Source organism: Crinia signifera, chromosome 8, assembly GCF_055691185.1.
Source record: "Crinia signifera chromosome 8, ASM5569118v1, whole genome shotgun sequence".
Lineage (NCBI taxonomy): Eukaryota > Metazoa > Chordata > Amphibia > Anura > Myobatrachidae > Crinia > Crinia signifera.
In genome coordinates, this window is record NC_139224.1 from 18,230,339 (window position 1) to 18,248,649 (window position 18,311).

General features: G+C 55.5%; 1 protein-coding gene across 1 annotated transcript in view; it reads left to right on the forward strand.

Annotated features, from left to right (window-relative positions):
* The first annotated feature begins 1,000 nt into the window (after positions 1–1,000).
* USP4 (ubiquitin specific peptidase 4) overlaps positions 1,001–18,311 on the forward strand; it is a 30,618-nt gene continuing 13,307 nt past the window's right edge. The window contains exons 1-19 of the mRNA XM_083155871.1: positions 1,001–1,241; positions 3,577–3,704; positions 6,419–6,549; positions 6,632–6,758; positions 6,967–7,112; positions 7,473–7,531; positions 7,987–8,139; positions 8,478–8,589; positions 10,705–10,878; positions 11,235–11,393; positions 11,478–11,702; positions 11,788–11,871; positions 11,952–12,046; positions 12,981–13,169; positions 13,773–13,861; positions 13,939–14,178; positions 16,065–16,135; positions 17,027–17,142; positions 17,218–17,367. Of these exons, the coding sequence (XP_083011997.1) occupies positions 1,084–1,241; positions 3,577–3,704; positions 6,419–6,549; positions 6,632–6,758; positions 6,967–7,112; positions 7,473–7,531; positions 7,987–8,139; positions 8,478–8,589; positions 10,705–10,878; positions 11,235–11,393; positions 11,478–11,702; positions 11,788–11,871; positions 11,952–12,046; positions 12,981–13,169; positions 13,773–13,861; positions 13,939–14,178; positions 16,065–16,135; positions 17,027–17,142; positions 17,218–17,367 (2,606 nt within the window). The 5' untranslated portion in view covers positions 1,001–1,083. The remainder of the gene's footprint in view (positions 1,242–3,576; positions 3,705–6,418; positions 6,550–6,631; positions 6,759–6,966; positions 7,113–7,472; positions 7,532–7,986; positions 8,140–8,477; positions 8,590–10,704; positions 10,879–11,234; positions 11,394–11,477; positions 11,703–11,787; positions 11,872–11,951; positions 12,047–12,980; positions 13,170–13,772; positions 13,862–13,938; positions 14,179–16,064; positions 16,136–17,026; positions 17,143–17,217; positions 17,368–18,311) is intronic.

An 18,311-nucleotide genomic window follows, 5' to 3' on the forward strand; every position in this document is an offset into this window, starting at 1 on the left:
TTTATTACACCCCCGGACCATGCGGTTAAGCTGTATTCTCCCCCCTCTCCTCTCCCAGGTGACAGGTGCAAGAGCAGCCTCATCAGATGGAGCACCCCCGGACAGGACACCCCCGGACCGGATACTACAAGCTCCGGAATGCAGAGTTTGATGTCCAGTCCGGCATTCCGGTGTCTTATCCGATTCCGGATTTTACCCATACCCGGGAAATGGTGCTGATGATTCAATGTAAATGTATCTATCTCTCATTCCTTTTTTCCCAAAAGTGTAATTCCGCCCATGCATACTGCGATTCCCGGCGGTGCGATGTGTGCTTTGAGGTGCGCGCTCCCGCGGCACCTCATCGCACAGTACAAAAAGTATGTGCTGCATATACTTTTTGTACTTGCTTTTCATCACATCGCATCACATTGCATGCACAAGGCATGCAATGCGATGTGATGGATGCAATTTAAGCCCACAACGCACCCCGGGATCGCAGCGTATATGGGCAGCTTAACAGCTACATAATATGGGCTGGGTCAGGGGTTCTCAAACTCGGTCCTCACGACCCCACACAGTTCACGTTTTCCAGGTCAACCGGCAGGTGCAAAGGTGCATTCATTACTCACTGACACATTTTAAAAGACCCACAGGTGGAGCTAATTATTTCACTTGTGATTCTGTGAAGACACCTGCAAAACATGCACTGCGTGGGGTCCTAAGGAACCGAGTTTGAGAACCTGTGGGCAAGGTGATATGAGGGAGATTGCTGTTGTTTCAGGGAGAGGGTAGGCAACTATCCACTGCAGGGCATGCTGGGAAGTTAGTGCAGGCGTGCTGGCTGGGACGTGTAGTGTAGGGCATGCTGGGAAATGTAGTGCGAGCTGTCCACGTGCCTGTACCTCAGCATCAGGTTGGGGGCGGTGTCTTTGCCGTCACGTGGCGCCTTACGACAAACGTCCTCTCCTGCGCATGCGCGCCGTCTCCCACCAACCGCCAGCAGGTGGCGCGCACCTTCTCCGCTGCCCCGTGCCCGCGCACGCAGCGTATTGCGTCAGGGCGGCTCTGAAGACGCGCGCGCTCCCGGAGTTTAGCGCAGCCATGGCGGAGGGGGGAGGCGGAGGAGAACCGGGACCGGCACCGCTGCACCGAGCAGCCCGTGTACCGGCACCGGAGTCCGCCAGCCGCCCGGAGCCCGAGGAGCAGAAGAGTGAGATGGGGGAGCTGCTTAAGGCGCCGCTAAAGAAGGGAGACGAGTGGTGAGCTGGTCCCGGAGGGGAGGCAGGGGACACCGGGGGAGGGTGCTGGGAGGTCGTTGTCTGGGGTGTGGGGGCCGGTGACCCCGGCGCGGGGCCTCTGGGAGCCACTCTGCTGTGTCATGGGTCTGGGCCTGTCATGGAAGGAGAGGGCGGAGCCCACATGGGCCCCTGGCCATCTGCAACTCCGCCCGCCGGGGGCCTTTCGCCATACCAGGGGCATCTCCCCTTACCTGCAGCCCCACCAGGGGCCCCCCTCCTTACCTGCAGCTCCACCAGGGGCCCCCCTCCTTACCTGCAGCCCCGCCAAAGGCCCCCCTGCCTTACCTGCAGCCCCGCCAGGGGCCCCCCTGCCTTACCTGCAGCCCCGCCAGGGGCCCCCCTGCCTTACCTGCAGCCCCGCCAGGGGCCCCCCCTGCCTTACCTGCAGCCCCGCCAGGGGCCCCCCCTGCCTTACCTGCAGCCCCGCCAGGGGCCCCCCCTGCCTTACCTGCAGCCCCGCCAGGGGCCCCCCCTGCCTTACCTGCAGCCCCGCCAGGAGCCCCCCCTGCCTTACCTGCAGCCCCGCCAGGGGCCCCCCCTGCCTTACCTGCAGCCCCGCCAGGGGCCCCCCCTGCCTTACCTGCAGCCCCGCCAGGGGCCCCCCCTGCCTTACCTGCAGCCCCGCCAGGGGCCCCCCCTGCCTTACCTGCAGCCCCGCCAGGGGCCCCCCCCTGCCTTACCTGCAGCCCCGCCAGGGGCCCCCCCTGCCTTACCTGCAGCCCCGCCAGGGGCCCCCCCTGCCTTACATGCAGCCCCACCAGGGGCCCCCCCTGCCTTACCTGCAGCCCCGCCTTAGTCCCCACTCATTGCCGGAAGCCCCACCAGGGCACCCCTCGTTACCAACTGTGACACGGGAGGCCCCCCTAATCCCTGGAGACACGTTATGTCACTATGCTGTGTAATAAACTGTGACCCTTTGGAATGGGTCAGTGTTTTTAACACCCCATGACCAACTGCGCGGTGTCACTGCCAGTGACTATCGGCACAGGGGGAAGGTCAGCATTGTGAAATGTTTCAGGGATTTTATCCGGCCATGGGCACTGTATAACCCTCCTTCCTTACAGGTAATACCCCTTTCACACCAGAAGCAAATTCCCGGGTTAAAGCTTTTCAAGCATTGGCCGGAAAAACCTGGGTTTTTCTTTGGTGTAAAAGGGTCAACACCCAGCAATGCAGACACCTGTACTCTGTTTTTTTTGCAGCTGGCACTGCATAATAGGGGAGGTGGTGCTGCTCCGGGCAGGATAGGGTTAAATTGTATTACATCTGGTGATCACCCCCATATTTTACAGTGATGGGGAAATCTTAATATAAGGTGAGACAATGAGGAATGTACAGCAGAGGGATAGAACTGCTGGTGTATGTAGCAGGAAGCACTGTGGTGTGTACCAGGCGGAGCTGTGATTGCAGACAGCGGAAGTCAGTGCTGTGTGATGAGACCCTGTACAGCTACTGCGGGAGGTGTCCTTGTGTGGTGTAAGATACAGCTGAGGAGAGCAGGGTGTGTGCTGGTCCCTGTGTACAGGCTGTAATCATTATTATCCTGCTGCAGAACTGCCAGTACAGGCACCAGATGGCTCATCAGGCGTAGGCGGAAGCCTTACTCCCATCATTGTGTAAGCCTATGAAGAAACACGCAGGGGCTGCTGTACTTGCATATAATTATTGTCCATGTCCGAACGCCACTATTACATATAGAACTCCCAATATATAATGCTAAGTAATACACCTGCCAACAACAGTGATATATTTCTACCCAGCTGAACATGTTCGTAAGGTATCAGCGTTTGTGTCCTCTAATGTGATCATTCCTACACAGGGCAGGGCTATGATGTCACAGCAGCTCAAATTCCTGCATCATATAGTTATTCACATGGTCCTAAAGCCCTGCGGTGTGTATAATCCTTCAGCTGGGGCCAGGGTGACAAGGAGCACTGTATGTGGCGCGCAAGGCTTTTATAGAGGTGCTCTTGGTTCAGCTGCCGTGTGTATGGGCACCAGAGAGAGGGAGGCATGGTGCCACCACCATGCTGGATGTTGTACATGGGACTTTACGCAGCAGATTAGTCCTTATACAGTGTGTCAGACAAGTTAAACCTGAAACACGCGGATAGTGGCCTTGCCTCTTCTGGTGTCATTACCCGCAGACCGAGATTCTTTATATGCAGGTGTGTTTCCCTTAATACCACATTCTATCTGCTGGCCTCTGAGATTAGAGTACTACCTTCTGGCCGAACCTCTAGTCGTGGCTCCCAGGATCCTCCAGTTAATAGTTGCACATTTTAATGTTTTTCAGGTATCTCGTTGACAGCCGATGGTTCAAGCAGTGGAAGAAATATGTGGGCTTTGACTCGTGGGACTTGTACAATGTAGGAGAGAGCAACTTCTTTCCGGGGCCTGTGGATAATTCGGGCTTGTTTACAGGTACAGTATTATAGACGGGGATGGGGGGTGTGGGCGCTATCGCTGATCATTAGTCTGGCGATTGTACATATAGAGCTTTGTATTCTCTCTGCTTTGTGTGTGCGGACCCTGTGTAACTGATGCATAGTCGTAGCACTGAATTCTGGATGAGCAGGAATCCTGAGATCATGCCGCGGTAGTTGGTGCACACACCCGGCATACATACAGCCGCACACTGAGGTAATTGGGGGACACAGACGCCTGCGTACATATACGGTGACACACTGGGGTAATTGGGTCACACAGATGCCTGGCATATATACAGCAACACTCTGGGGTAATTGGGGCACACAGACGTTCGGTATACATACAGCAACACACTGGGGTAATTGGGTCACACAGACGCGCGGTATACATACAGTGACACACTGGGGTAATTGGGGCACACAGACGCGCGGTATACATACAGTGACACACTGGGGTAATTGGGTCACACAGATGCCCGCGTACACATGCGGTGACACACTGAGGGGATTTGGGTGCACAGACGCCTGGCATATATACAGCAACACTCTGGGGTAATTGGGGCACACAGACGCGCGGTATACATACAGTGACACACTGGGGTAATTGGGGCACACAGACGTGCGGTATACATACAGTGACACACTGGGGTAATTGGGTCACACAGACGTGCGGTATACATACAGTGACACTCTGGGGTAATTGGGGCACACAGACGTGCGGTATACATACAGTGACACACTGGGGTAATAGGGTCACACAGACGTGCGGTATACATACAGTGACACACTGGGGTAATTGGGGCACACAGACGCGCGGTATACATACAGTGACACACTGGGGTAATTGGGGCACACAGACGTGCGGTATACATACAGTGACACACTGGGGTAATTGGGGCACACAGACGTGTGGTACACAGACGTGCGGTATACATACAGTGACACACTGGGTTAATTGGGTCACACAGACGTGCGGTATACATACAGTGACACACTGGGGTAATTGGGTCACACAGACGTGCGGTATACATACAGTGACACACTGGGGTAATTGGGGCACACAGACGCGCGGTATACATACAGTGACACACTGGGGTAATTGGGGCACACAGACGTGCGGTATACATACAGTGACACACTGGGGTAATTCGGGCACACAGACGTGCGGTATACATACAGTGACACACTGGGGTAATTGGGTCACACAGACGTGCGGTATACATACAGTGACACACTGGGGTAATTGGGGCACACAGACGCGCGGTATACATACAGTGACACACTGGGGTAATTGGGGCACACAGACGTGCGGTATACATACAGTGACACACTGGGGTAATTGGGGCACACAGACGCGCGGTTTACATACAGTGACACACTGGGGTAATTGGGGCACACAGACGCGCGGTTTACATACAGTGACACACTGGGGTAATTGGGTCACACAGACGTGCGGTATACATACAGTGACACACTGGAGTAATTGGGGCACACAGACGTGCGGTATACATACAGTGACACACTGGGGTAATTGGGGCACACAGACGTGCGGTATACATACAGCGACACACTGGGGTAATTGGGGCACACAGACGTGCGGTATACATACAGTGACACACTGGGGTAATTGGGGCACACAGACGCGCGGTTTACATACAGCGACACACTGGGGTAATTGGGTCACACAGACGTGCGGTATACATACAGCTACACACTGGGGTAATTGGGGCACACAGACGTGCGGTATACATACAGTGACACACTGGGGTAATTGGGTCACACAGACGTGCGGTATACATACAGTGACACACTGGAGTAATTGGGGCACACAGACGTGCGGTATACATACAGCGACACACTGGGGTAATTGGGGCACACAGACGTGCGGTATACATACAGTGACACACTGGGGTAATTGGGGCACACAGACGTGCGGTATACATACAGTGTAAAACTGGGGTAATTGGGGCACACAGACGCGCGGTATACATACAGCGACACACTGGGGTAATTGGGGCACACAGACGCGCGGTATACATACAGCTACACACTGGGGTAATTGGGGCACACAGACGCGCGGTATACATACAGTGACACACTGAGGTAATTGGGGCACACAGACGCGCGGTATACATACAGTGACACACTGGGGTAATTGGGGCACACAGGCGGTAACATGCTGGGGTAATTGGGGCACACAGGTGGTAACACGGGTTGGCGGAGTACTTAGGTGATCCAGTAATACACAGACCTACTCAGTAACCTAAGTATAGGCCTGATATACACTGGCGGAGGGCATAACCCTGTACTTTCTGCTGTAGGATGATTACGTGACATGTGATCAGTTAGAGCCAATGCGCTGTAAGCTGACCAGGACATAGCAAGTACTGCTCTGCTGTCCTTGGGTGCCTGGGTGATCCATGTATCACGCCATACATGTATGTGCCCAGTGTTGATGTTTATATGGTAGGTGAAGTCTTTCCCAGGCGCCAATCCTCCCAGAGACAGATCTGTGCCTGTTCCTTCTATTTCTCTGCCTCCTTACTGCCTCTACTATAATGCTTCTAGTAGGCTGGTCTGTATCTCAGCAGCAGAGCAGTGAGCGGCACCCCAGGTGCTAGACTGATCACTGCCCTGCCCGGCGCTCTGACCTGGCTGCCTTGTTGGTATTACATGTGATGCAGCTGTGCCCTTCATGTGTTGCTGTAGATCCTGACACTCAGGTATTGAAGGAACATCTGATTGATGAGTTGGATTATGTCCTGGTGCCCACTGAAGCCTGGAATAAGCTGATGTGCTGGTATGGGAGTGTGGAGGGCCAGCAGCCCATAGTGAGAAAGGTAAGTGTGTGGGGGAAGAAGACCCGTGGGGGGGGGGGGGGGGGGGCCTGTAACGGATTGCTACATGCTGTCTCTCCTGCAGGTGGTGGAGCACGGCATGTTTGTGAAGCATTGCAAGGTGGAGGTCTACCTCATAGAGCTGAAACTGTGCGAGAACAGCGATAGTGACAATGTGGTGTCACGTCACTTCAGCAAGGCGGACAGTATAGGTGAGTGCAGCGTTCTTCACCTGACCCCTGTCCCGCATCCACCTTCTGACTCCTCGCTCTCTGCTGCCATGACCCATGTACCCTTGCTGCCCCCTGAGCCTACATCCTTCACCTTCTGCTGCCCCATTGTGAACCCCCCGCACTACCTGCTGCACAGTCCCCTGAGTCCCGCGCCCCTCACTCCTGCATTGTGTCTCCGATAACACAGACACCATAGAGAAAGAAATGAGGAGCATCTTCAGTATCCCTGCAGATAAGGAAACTCGTCTGTGGAACAGATACATGACTAACACGTATGAGCAGCTCACTAAGCCAGACAACACCGTACAGGACGCTGGTTTATACCAGGGACAGGTAATGGTGGCAGGCGGCTCATCTGGCTCCCTGTGGGGTGGCAGCCGGTTGTGGGGCTTCCTGTGGGGGCGGCCGCCGATTGCGTGGCTTCCTGTGGGGCGCGGCCCGCCGGTTGCGGGGCTCCTGTGGGGCGGCCGCCGGTTGCGGGCTTCCTGTGGGGCGGCCGCCGGTTGCGGGGCTTCCTGTGGGCGGTTGCGGGGCTTCCTGAGGGCCGGTTGCGGGGCCTCCTGTGGGGCGGTTGCGGGGCCTCCTGTGGGGGCGGCCGCCGGGCCTCCTGTGGGGGGGCCGCCGGGCTTCCTGTGGGGCGGCCGCCTGTTGCGGGGCTAACGCTGGTTGTTGGACTTTTATGTTTTATAATAGATGTTGGTGATAGAACAGAGGAATCCGGATGGTTCGTGGCCCAGGCAGTCACAGACGAAGTAAGTAAGGTCAGGAAGAGGATGATATCATTAGTATAGTATAATACAGTGGCACCCTGGGGTGACTTGTGGGGCTTGCAGGAGAGCCCTGGGTTGGTGTTCCATGAGCAATATCCTAGTGAATCCTCCACATTACCAAATAACGAACCCCGAGGATGACGTATAAGGTTTATTTACTTCAAGGTGTTTTTTTTCTGATTTTCTCAATTAGAAACTTTTGGGCTAGGGGTGCAGGGACTGAAATACATTTGAGAATACAGTTTGGGTGTAGGCAACACTTCTCCTTCTGAACCTGTTATCCCCCGTTCATAATTGATTGATCCCTGTGCCAATCGCTCCCTGCAATAAAATGCTCCCAGACATGATTAATCAATCCCAGCTTTAATCGGTGGGCTTAGTTATAAATGACATATAATAAAATACACATATAATATTGTACAAATATGGCTTTGTAGGTCAAGTACGGCAACAAGTAGAACGTATGCTACCTCTGGGAAATCCCCGCCAAGCAGCTACTCCTCCTCCTCACCTTCCTCATCATCCACCTCATCCTCTGCCATCACTAACGGAGACACTGGTAGCACCTACGGCCTGAACAGCCCCAAGGGGTAAGTGAGAAGTAATGGGGGACTGCTGGGAAGATTGTATCTAGTGGCTGGATCTTGTAATGTGCGCCATGCCGGGTTATCAGTCCAGCACCAGGGCAGGGAAGGGATTTCCTGTGCATGCTGTCCCGTGGGTTGGAGATGGGTAACTCTATGAACTGTCAGATTCCTCTGTACTATAAATCTGTAGAAGGCTGCAGCAGGGGGGGGGGGTGAGCAGTGTCTGCAGTTATTACAGGGGGACACCACCTGATCCGGCACGTGCATGTCAATATGATGGCGCTATGGGGGAATGTATAAGGGGGTGCACATGTAATAACCTTTTCCTTTCCTCCTTATAGGGGATACGGCTCATCCTATAATTCCTACAGCTACAGGGAGCCTTCTAGTAAGCCAGGACTCTGCGGCCTGAGCAACCTCGGGAACACCTGCTTCATGAACTCTGCTCTGCAGGTAATATGGCGGCACCGGTCTCGTGTAGTATAGTCCTGAGGGTGATATGGCGGCACCGGTCTCGTGTAGTATAGTCCTGAGGGTGATATGGCGGCACCGGTCTCGTGTAGTATAGTCCTGAGGGTGATATGGCGGCACCGGTCTCGTGTAGTATAGTCCTGAGGGTGATATGGCGGCACCGGTCTCGTGTAGTATAGTCCTGAGGGTGATATGGCGGCACCTGTCTCGTGTAGTATAGTCCTGAGGGTGATATGGCGGCACCGGTCTCGTGTAGTATAGTCCTGAGGGTGATATGGCGGCACCGGGCTCATGTAGTATAGTCCTGAGGGTGATATGGCAGCACCGGTCTCGTGTAGTATAGTCCTGCAGGTGATATGGCGGCACCGGGCTCGTGTAGTATAGTCCTGCAGGTGATATGGCGGCACCGGGCTCATGTAGTATAGTCCTGCAGGTGATATGGCGGCACCGGGCTCATGTAGTATAGTCCTGCAGGTGATATGGCGGCACTAGTCTCGTGTAGTATAGTCCTGCAGGTGATTATGGCGGCACCAGTCTCGTGTAGTATAGTCCTTTAGCACCGGTCTCATGTAGTATAGTCCTGCAGGTAGTATGGCGGCACCGGTCTCGTGTAGTATAGTCCTGTAGCACCGGTCTCATGTAGTATAGTCCTGCAGATAATATGGCGGCACCGGTCTCGTGTAGTATAGTCCTGTAGCACCGGTCTCATGTAGTATAGTCCTGCAGGTAGTATGGCGGCACCGGTCTCGTGTAGTATAGTCCTGTAGCACCGGTCTCATGTAGTATAGTCCTGCAGATAATATGGCGGCACCGGGCTCATGTGGTATAGTCCTGTAGCACCGGTCTCGTGTAGTATAGTCCTGCAGGTGATATGTCGGCACCGTTCTCATGTACTATAGTCCTGTAGCACCGGTCTCATGTAGTATAGTCCTGCAGGTAATATGGTGGCACCAGGCTCATGTACTATAGTCCTGCAGGTGATATGGCAGCACCAGACTCATGCGGTATTGCTGGCTGTGCTCAGGCACCAGGCTCATGTAGTATAGTTAGTGTTCCCTCTAGAAATTGTGCCGGGCAGGGCGCCGGGGGGGCGGGCCAGGGCAGCCGACGGCACACTTGTGGGCGGTCCCGGACCGCCGGCGTCACTAAAGTGGGCAGACCCGGGCCGCCGGCGTCACTAAAGTGGGCAGACCGGGCCGCCGGCGTCACTAAAGTGGGCGGGCCCGCCCAGCGGCGTCACTAAAGTGGGCGGGCCGGCCGCGCTGAAGATGCTGGGGGAAGGTGCCTTGATGCCGGGGAAGGCGCCGGGCACTGCCGTCTAAGGCGGCGCTGGGCTTCCCCGTTCAAGGAGTGGGCAGGCACCAGGCTGTTTTAGCGGGGCGCTGCTAGAGGGGCAGGGCGCATTTTGCCCTTTAAAAAACGGGCAGGGCGCAGCGCCCCGCTAAAACAGCCTAGCGGGAACACTAATAGTCCTGCAGGTAGTATGGCGGCACCAGGCTCATGTAGTATTGCTGACTGTGCTCAGGCACCAGTCTCATGTAGTATAGTCCTGCAGGTAGTATGGCGGCACCAGGCTCATGTAGTATGGTGGCACCACGCTCATGTAGTATTGCTGGCTGTGCTCAGGCACCAGGCTCAAGTAGTATAGTCCTGCAGGTAGTATTGGCACCAGGCTCATGTAGTATAGTCCCGCATGTAGTATGGTGGCACCACGCTCATGTAGTATTGCTGGCTGTGCTCCGGCACCAGGCTCATGTAGTATAGTCCTGCAGGTAGTATGGTGGCACCAGGCTCCTGCAGGCTGGTTATGCTGAGCAGCGCCGTACAGGAAAGGAGGTTGTGTTGCGCTCAGTCCCCGGTTAGAGGCAGCACACAGGACCGGCTGACACCCGCACTATAAATGTCTGTGTGCAGTCCTCTGGATTTTTGGTATTTGCACCAGGTTTCTTTGGTTGTGTTGCATTATAAAGAGCATGTACTGTACAAATAATATTATAATATCGCTGTTCTGTTACTGTTGTGTGCCTAAGCCCCTGGCACTGAAGGCCTTTGTTCCACAGTGTATGTTATAATATCGCTGTTCTGTTACCGCTGCAGTGCCTGAGTAATACTCCGCCCCTGACTGAGTACTTCCTGACTGATGCGTATAAGGAGGAAATCAACCGGGACAATCCCCTCGGGATGAAAGGAGAGATTGCTATGGCATATGCAGACCTGATCCATCAGATCTGGTCAGGAGAGCATTCATATGTGGCGCCACGCATGTTCAAAGTAAGTGCACTGTCCCTAGCAATCCGCAGTGTGGGACGGAACATTGGTCAGCTGTCTGACTGTATTCATGTAACTGTCCAGATTAAAGCCACGCCCCCCATGCATAAGCAGTGCCTGAATTTGCATAAACCACACCCACAAATATAAGGAAAGGGTAAGCCATGCCCCAGCTCCTGACTGCTATAGTTTTGCAGGTGGCTGCTACATATTACCAGGCTAGGCTGCACCTATAGGGAACACCAGTTACTAGCCCCCATCCCATAGCAGATCAGTGGTGGGTGTGTCATTTGACTCCTGCTAGATCCCACTTGTGGCCAATGGACTGACCTCTGTATATTGTACCTCTGTCTTCTCAGACACAAGTCGGCCGCTTCGCCCCACAGTTCTCTGGGTACCAGCAACAGGACTCCCAGGAGCTTCTGGCCTTCCTGTTAGATGGCCTTCACGAGGACCTGAACAGGGTGAAGAAGAAGCCGTATCTGGAGCTGAAAGACGCCAATGGCCGGCCAGACTCGGTAAGCGGACGTTCTAAACATCGCTCATAATACACACAAGGCTTCTTTTCATTACATGGTTCCTCTTTTCTCTGCGGTCTTCAGATCGTGGCCAGAGAAGCTTGGGACAATCACCTGCGACGGAACCACTCTATTATTGTAGACATTTTCCACGGCCTTTTTAAATCGACACTTGTGTGTCCGGAGTGCGCAAAAGTCTCCGTCACCTTTGACCCCTTCTGTTATCTCACTTTACCGCTCCCCATGAAGAAGGACCGCACCATGGAGGTGTTCCTGGTCCGATCTGACCCGCAGTGCAAGCCAAATCAGGTAGGTCATGGTCTTGTATGGTCATAGGAAGAGCAGGGGGGAGGGTGACCCGCAGATAATGTTACATCTTCCTATCTCACTGCAGTATCGGCTGACTGTGCCTAAGATGGGGACAGTCTCGGACTTGTGTTCTGCCTTATCTAAGCTGTCGGGCGTGCCAGCGGAAAATGTAAGTACTTATCATGTGACATTGCTCCACACTGCACCAGCACAGTGCATGCTCTGACTTGTGTCCTGTCCCTTTACCAGATGGTGGTAACTGACGTGTACAACCATCGTTTCCACAAGATCTTCCAGATGGATGAGATGCTTAGCCACATCATGGACAGGGACGATATCTTTGTGTAAGTACAACAGAGTTACGGTGGATTCCTAGGGGGCAGTGTAGGGACCTTGTGCACAAGTCACTTCTGAAAATGAGGGTCCTTAGGGAAATGGAGGAATTATGGATGTAAACTTTTTTTTACCAAGTCATTTTATATTCATTAATAATCCTCCTATTGTTTTGGTAGATTGTAATGACGCCAATGTGGTTTTGGGCTGGTACCACCGTGTCTCTTTGATGCTGCTGTATCTCAGCGGTGCCACCATATCTCTGTGGTGCGGCTGCTAGTCTGGTGTATCGTGGTGGTGCGGCCTCTGTATCTCAGCGGTGCCACCATATCTCTGTGGTGCGTCTGGTGTGTCATGGTGGTGTGGCCTCTGTATCTCAGCGGTGCCACCATATATCTGTGGTGCTGCCGCTAGTCTGGGGGTCTCATGGTGGTGCGGCCACTTTGTCTCCGTTGCCTTTGCTGAAGCAGCTGTATCTGATGCAGTATGAAAGCTCCTGTTGTTATGCCCTATATTAGGGGTATAACCATTGAGGAATATTGTTGTGACGTGTGCTGCTTTCATTGCTCTGTTCCCCTATACCAGTATGGGGTCATGACTCCGTATTGCTAAGTCAGGCTGATGACTTCAGTGATCCAGGGAGTGTGAATAATCTGTTACATGATGTGCTTCTGCCGTGTATGTGCACTCGCTAACCACACATGGTGACCATTCTCTCGTAACTTGGGGGGGGGGCGGGGTCCTGTAATAATTGTTATTGTCTGCCTGTGGTTATGAAAGGGGATATAAGCATCCCTCCAGCTGCCACACTTTATCATGAATTGCAGGACATGCTGGTACTGGTAGTCCTTCGGCAGCTGGAGTGCCGGCCCCTTTCCTGTCTGCGTATGTGACTGGCGGTTTCCCACAAGGTCTCATCCTGTTCTCTCTGACTCTTTGGTGCAGTTATGAGGTGAGGTCTTCGAAGGGCGATGACTCTGAGTGGATTACGTTGCCCGTCTGCTTCCGGGAAAGACGTTTCCGACAGAGCACTTCAACGGGTACTATCCTGTACGGGCAACCGCTGCTCATCTCCGTACCTAGGCACAACCTGACAGTGGACATGCTGTATAACCTTGTCCTGGAGAGAATCCAGTAAGTACTGCGCATAACTGTTCTGCAAGCTGCTACTAACTGACATTTGTTTACAACTAGTTACAGCCCAACAAAATGACGGCTTAGTCCCTATCTGCTCCTACCTATAGTCTGTCTTCACAGCGCCCTTTCTCCATATCCAGGTAGTTTAGAGATCATTTTGCTTTCACTTTCTGTTAAGGAGTCATTTGGTCCATTGAGTGGCCTCTAGTGGGCACTGGTGGTACTTCACCTCAGAGTTGAGGATTTAGATAGGTAGATAAATTTTTATCTATCGATTATAGGTTGGTAAAATTATATTTATAGATCATTAAATGCTGTTTTGCTTTAAGGATGGCGCGTCTAGGGCATTGAGATGCGCAGGATGGCTTTCCACATAGGTAACCATTACAGAACATGTATATAAAAGCAGGGATAACCTATAGACCAGATTGGGAACCCCAATGACCTGGTAATACTCCAGGGCACCCAGCTTGGCAGTGGAGATGTTAGTCTCCCTCCCGGTGGTCCGGACCTTGCCGCGTTTCAGCTGCTTACCTGTACCCGCAGTCAGTTGCAAGGGAGACTGTGGGATTGGTGATGTAATGTTTTGTCTCCCTCCAGGCGTTATATAAAGTCCCCATTACCAGAAGAGTACTCCAGCTGCGCTGGCGAGAGCAGCAACTGCAATGGCTCCAATGGTATATATGACGGTAGGTGGATTCTTTATCCAGATGTTAGAAACCGGATTGTCGGAAGGTCCGTCCCTAACACATTGTTACCTGTCTAGATGAGGAAATGGACCACCAAGAGGGTGATGAGCAAGAGGAATCCCCCGAAGAGTCTAATGGCCAGTCTGACGACAGTGCCGAGTGCGAGAGTTCAGAGGGGGGTTGCAGCCCCTGTAATAAAATGCCAAAGAAAGCCCTGGACTGCCACAAGAGGCTGTTCTCCTTCAGCTTGGTGAACTCTTACGCCATGTCGGATGTGGGCTCCATGCCCGCAGAGGGCTCCTTCTTAAAACTCGCCTGTAAGTTTTCATTGTCAAGAGTCATACTAGGTTAGAGGCTGCGGAGAGGGAGAAGGGGGCCGCGCCCTGGGGGTCTGTGGTAGAGGGGGCCGCGCCCTGGGGGTCTGTGGTAGAGGGGGCCGCGCCCTGGGGGTCTGTGGTAGAGGGGGCCGCGCCCTGGGGGTCTGTGGTAGAGGGGGCCGCGCCCTGGGGGTCTGTGGTAGAGGGGGCCGCGCCCTGGGGGTCTGTGGTAGAGGGGGCCGCGCCCTGGGGGTCTGTGGTAGAGGGGGCCGCGCCCTGGGGGTCTGTGGTAGAGGGGGCCGCGCCCTGGGGGTCTGTGGTAGAGGGGGCCGCGCCCTGGGGGTCTGTGGTAGAGGGGGCCGCGCCCTGGGGGTCTGTGGTAGAGGGGGCCGCGCCCTTGGGGTCTGTGGTAGGGGGGGGCCGCGCCCTGGGGGTCTGTGGTAGGGGGGGGCCACGCCCTGGGGGTCTGTGGTAGAGTGGGCCACGCCCTGGGGGTCTGTGGTAGAGGGGGCCGTGCCCTGGGGGTCTGTGGTAGAGGGGGCCGCGCCCTGGGGGTCTGTGGTAGAGGGAGGAGGGGGGGCGCCCTGGGGGTCTGTGGTAGAGGGAGGAGGGGGGGGCGCCCTGGGGGTCTGTGGTAGAGGGAGGAGGGGGGGCGCCCTGGGGGTCTGTGGTAGAGGGAGGAGGAGGGGCGCCCTGGGGGTCTGTGGTAGAGGGAGGAGGGGGGGCGCCCTGGGGGTCTGTGGTAGAGGGAGGAGGGGGGGCGCCCTGGGGGTCTGTGGTAGAGGGAGGAGGGGAGAGCCCTGGGGCTCTGTGGTAGAGGGAGGGGGGGCGCCCTGGGGGTGTGTGGTAGAGGGAGGAGGGGGGGCGCCCTGGGGGTGTGTGGTAGAGGGAGGAGGGGGGCCCCCTTTGGGTCTGTGGTAGAGGGAGGAGGGGGGGCGCCCTGGGGGTCTGTGGTAGAGGGAGGAGGGGGGCGCCCTCTGGGGGTCTGTGGTAGAGGGAGGAAGGGGGGCACGCTGGGGTGTTGTGGTAGAGTGAGGAGGGGAGAGCCCTGGGGCTCTGTGGTAGAGGGAGGGGGGGGGCGCCCTGGGGGTCTGTGGAGGAGGGGGGGCGCCCTGGGGGTGTGTGGTAGAGGGAGGAGGGGGGGCGCCCTGGGGGTGTGTGGTAGAGGGAGGAGGGGGGCGCCCTGGGGGTGTGTGGTAGAGGGAGGAGGGGGGCGCCCTGGGGGTCTGTGGTAGAGGGAGGAGGGGGGGCACGCTGGGGTGTTGTGGTAGAGTGAGGAGGGGAGAGCCCTGGGGCTCTGTGGTAGAGGGAGGGGGGGGGCGCCCTGGGGGTCTGTGGAGGAGGGGGGGCGCCCTGGGGGTGTGTGGTAGAGGGAGGAGGGGGGGCGCCCTGGGGGTGTGTGGTAGAGGGAGGAGGGGGGCGCCCTGGGGGTCTGTGGTAGAGGGAGGAGGGGGGCGTCCTGGGGGTCTGTGGTAGAGGGAGGAGGGGGGCGCCCTCTGGGGGTCTGTGATAGAGGGAGAAGTGGGGTGCACTGGGGGTCTGCAGGGAGGCAATGCTGCCCAGGGGGGATGTGGTTTCCGGGATGGAGGGATCTGAGATTATTGCTGCGGTTCCTCTGTCTTACATTCAGGGAATTCTTGATACTGTGTGTGCAGATAACATTTTCAAGGAATTAGCCGCACATGTGTGATAAATGGGCACCGTAATCTTATGATGAAGTATATCTTTCATATCCTGACATGTGAGATTTGTTGTGTGCGGCGTCCAACATACGCGTGGTCTGTGTGGTGCGGCTGGCGTGTAACATACAGGCCTGCAGTGTGATGCTAAGAGGGGATGTGCAGATCTGACGTTTCCCATAGTTACCAGGGTCTCCTATCTCTCAGCTTACTCCACAGTTGCAATTGACTGGGACACTGAAACCAAGAAGCTGTATTACGATGATCAGGAGGCGGAGGTAAGGCCCCTGGGTGGGGGGGGGGTACCATATATTGTATGTGGCAGTATTACAATGATCAGGAGGTAAGGCCCTGGATGGGTGGGGGGTGGTTACCATATATTGTATGTGGCAGTACTACAATGATCAGGAGGTAAGGCCCTGGATGGGTGGGGGGGGGTTACCATATATTGTATGTGGCAGTACTACAATGATCAGGAGGTAAGGCCCCCGGGTGTGGGGGGTGGGTACCGTATATTGTATGTGGCAGTATTACGATGATTAGGAGGCGGGGTAAGGCCCCCGGATGGGTGGGGGGGACCATATATTGTATGTGGCAGTACTACAATGATCAGGAGGTAAGGCCCCCGGGTGAGGGGGTACCATATATTGTATGTGGCAGTATTACAATGATCAGGAGGTAAGGCCCCCGGATGGGTGGGGGGGTTACCATATATTGTATGTGGCAGTACTACAATGATCAGGAGGTAAGGCCCCCGGGTGGGGGGGTACCATATATTGTATGTGGCAGTACTACAATGATCAGGAGGTAAGGCCCCCGGGTGTGGGGGGGGGGGGGGTGATACCATATATTGTATGTGTCAGTATTACAATGATCAGGAGGTAAGGCCCCCGGGTGTGGGGGGTGGGTACCGTATATTGTATGTGGCAGTATTACAATGATCAGGAGGTAAGGCCCCTGGGTTGGGGGGGGGGGGGTACCATATATTGTATGTGGCAGTATTACAATGATCAGGAGGTAAGGCCCCCGGATGGTTGGGGGGGACCATATATCGTATGTGGCTGCAGCACACTGCACCCTGTGGGAGGGGGTTGGGTCACTGCAGTGTGACTGCTACGTGTGCCGTGTTCTTGGCCCGTCCCCGTAGTAACGCACTCTGCCCTGCGCAGGCCTTTGATAAGCACGAGTCCATGCAGCAGCCTCCGAAGAAGAAGGTGACGGTCGCGCTCAGAGACTGCATCCAGCTCTTCACAAAGACAGAAATTCTGGGAGAGCACGACCCCTGGTGAGTGACGGCCACCCCCCCTTCCCAGACTGCCTGTCTGCCGCTCTGTGTGTGACGATTCTGCCTTTGTCACAGGTATTGTCCAAACTGCCGGAAGCATCAGAGGGCCACCAAGAAGTTTGACCTGTGGTCTTTGCCAAAAGTCCTTGTGGTGCATTTAAAGCGCTTCTCGTACAATCGCTACTGGAGGGACAAGCTGGATGCCGTGGTAGAGTTCCCCATCAGGCAAGTCCCTTATTGCTCAGGATATGTAACGTCTTCTTACACTGTAATCCCTGCTCTGGGGGGACTTGGTCTCCATAGGACTAGTTATGTGACTGTCACATAGATCACAGCCATCATCCTTACATGTGACCAGGATATAGTAACGTGTGCCGGGGGAATGGGCACCTATGTAACGTGTGCCGGCTATGTCACCAGCGGGGAGCTGTGAGGTGGGGGGGAATGGGCACCTATGTAACGTGTGCCGGCTATGTCACCAGCGGGGAGCTGTGAGGTGGGGGGGGGGGGAATGGGCACCTATGTAACGTGTGCCGGCTATGTCACCAGCGGGGAGCTGTGAGGTGGGGGGGAATGGGCACCTATGTAACGTGTGCCGGCTATGTCACCAGCGGGGAGCTGTGAGGTGGGGGGGAATGGGCACCTATGTAACGTGTGCCGGCTATGTCACCAGCGGGGAGCTGTGAGGTGGGGGGGGAATGGGCACCTATGTAACGTGTGCCGGCTATGTCACCAGCGGGGAGCTGTGAGGTGGGGGGGGAATGGGCACCTATGTAACGTGTGCCGGCTATGTCACCAGCGGGGAGCTGTGAGGTGGGGGGGGAATGGGCACCTATGTAACGTGTGCCGGCTATGTCACCAGCGGGGAGCTGTGAGGTGGGGGGGGGAATGGGCACCTATGTAACGTGTGCCGGCTATGTCACCAGCGGGGAGCTGTGAGGTGGGGGGGGAATGGGCACCTATGTAACGTGTGCCGGCTATGTCTCCAGCGGGGAGCTGTGAGGTGGGGGGGAATGGGCACCTATGTAACGTGTGCCGGCTATGTCACCAGCGGGGAGCTGTGAGGTGGGGGGGGGAATGGGCACCTATGTAACGTGTGCCGGCTATGTCACCAGCGGGGAGCTGTGAGGTGGGGGGGAATGGGCATCTATGTAACGTGTGCCGGCTAT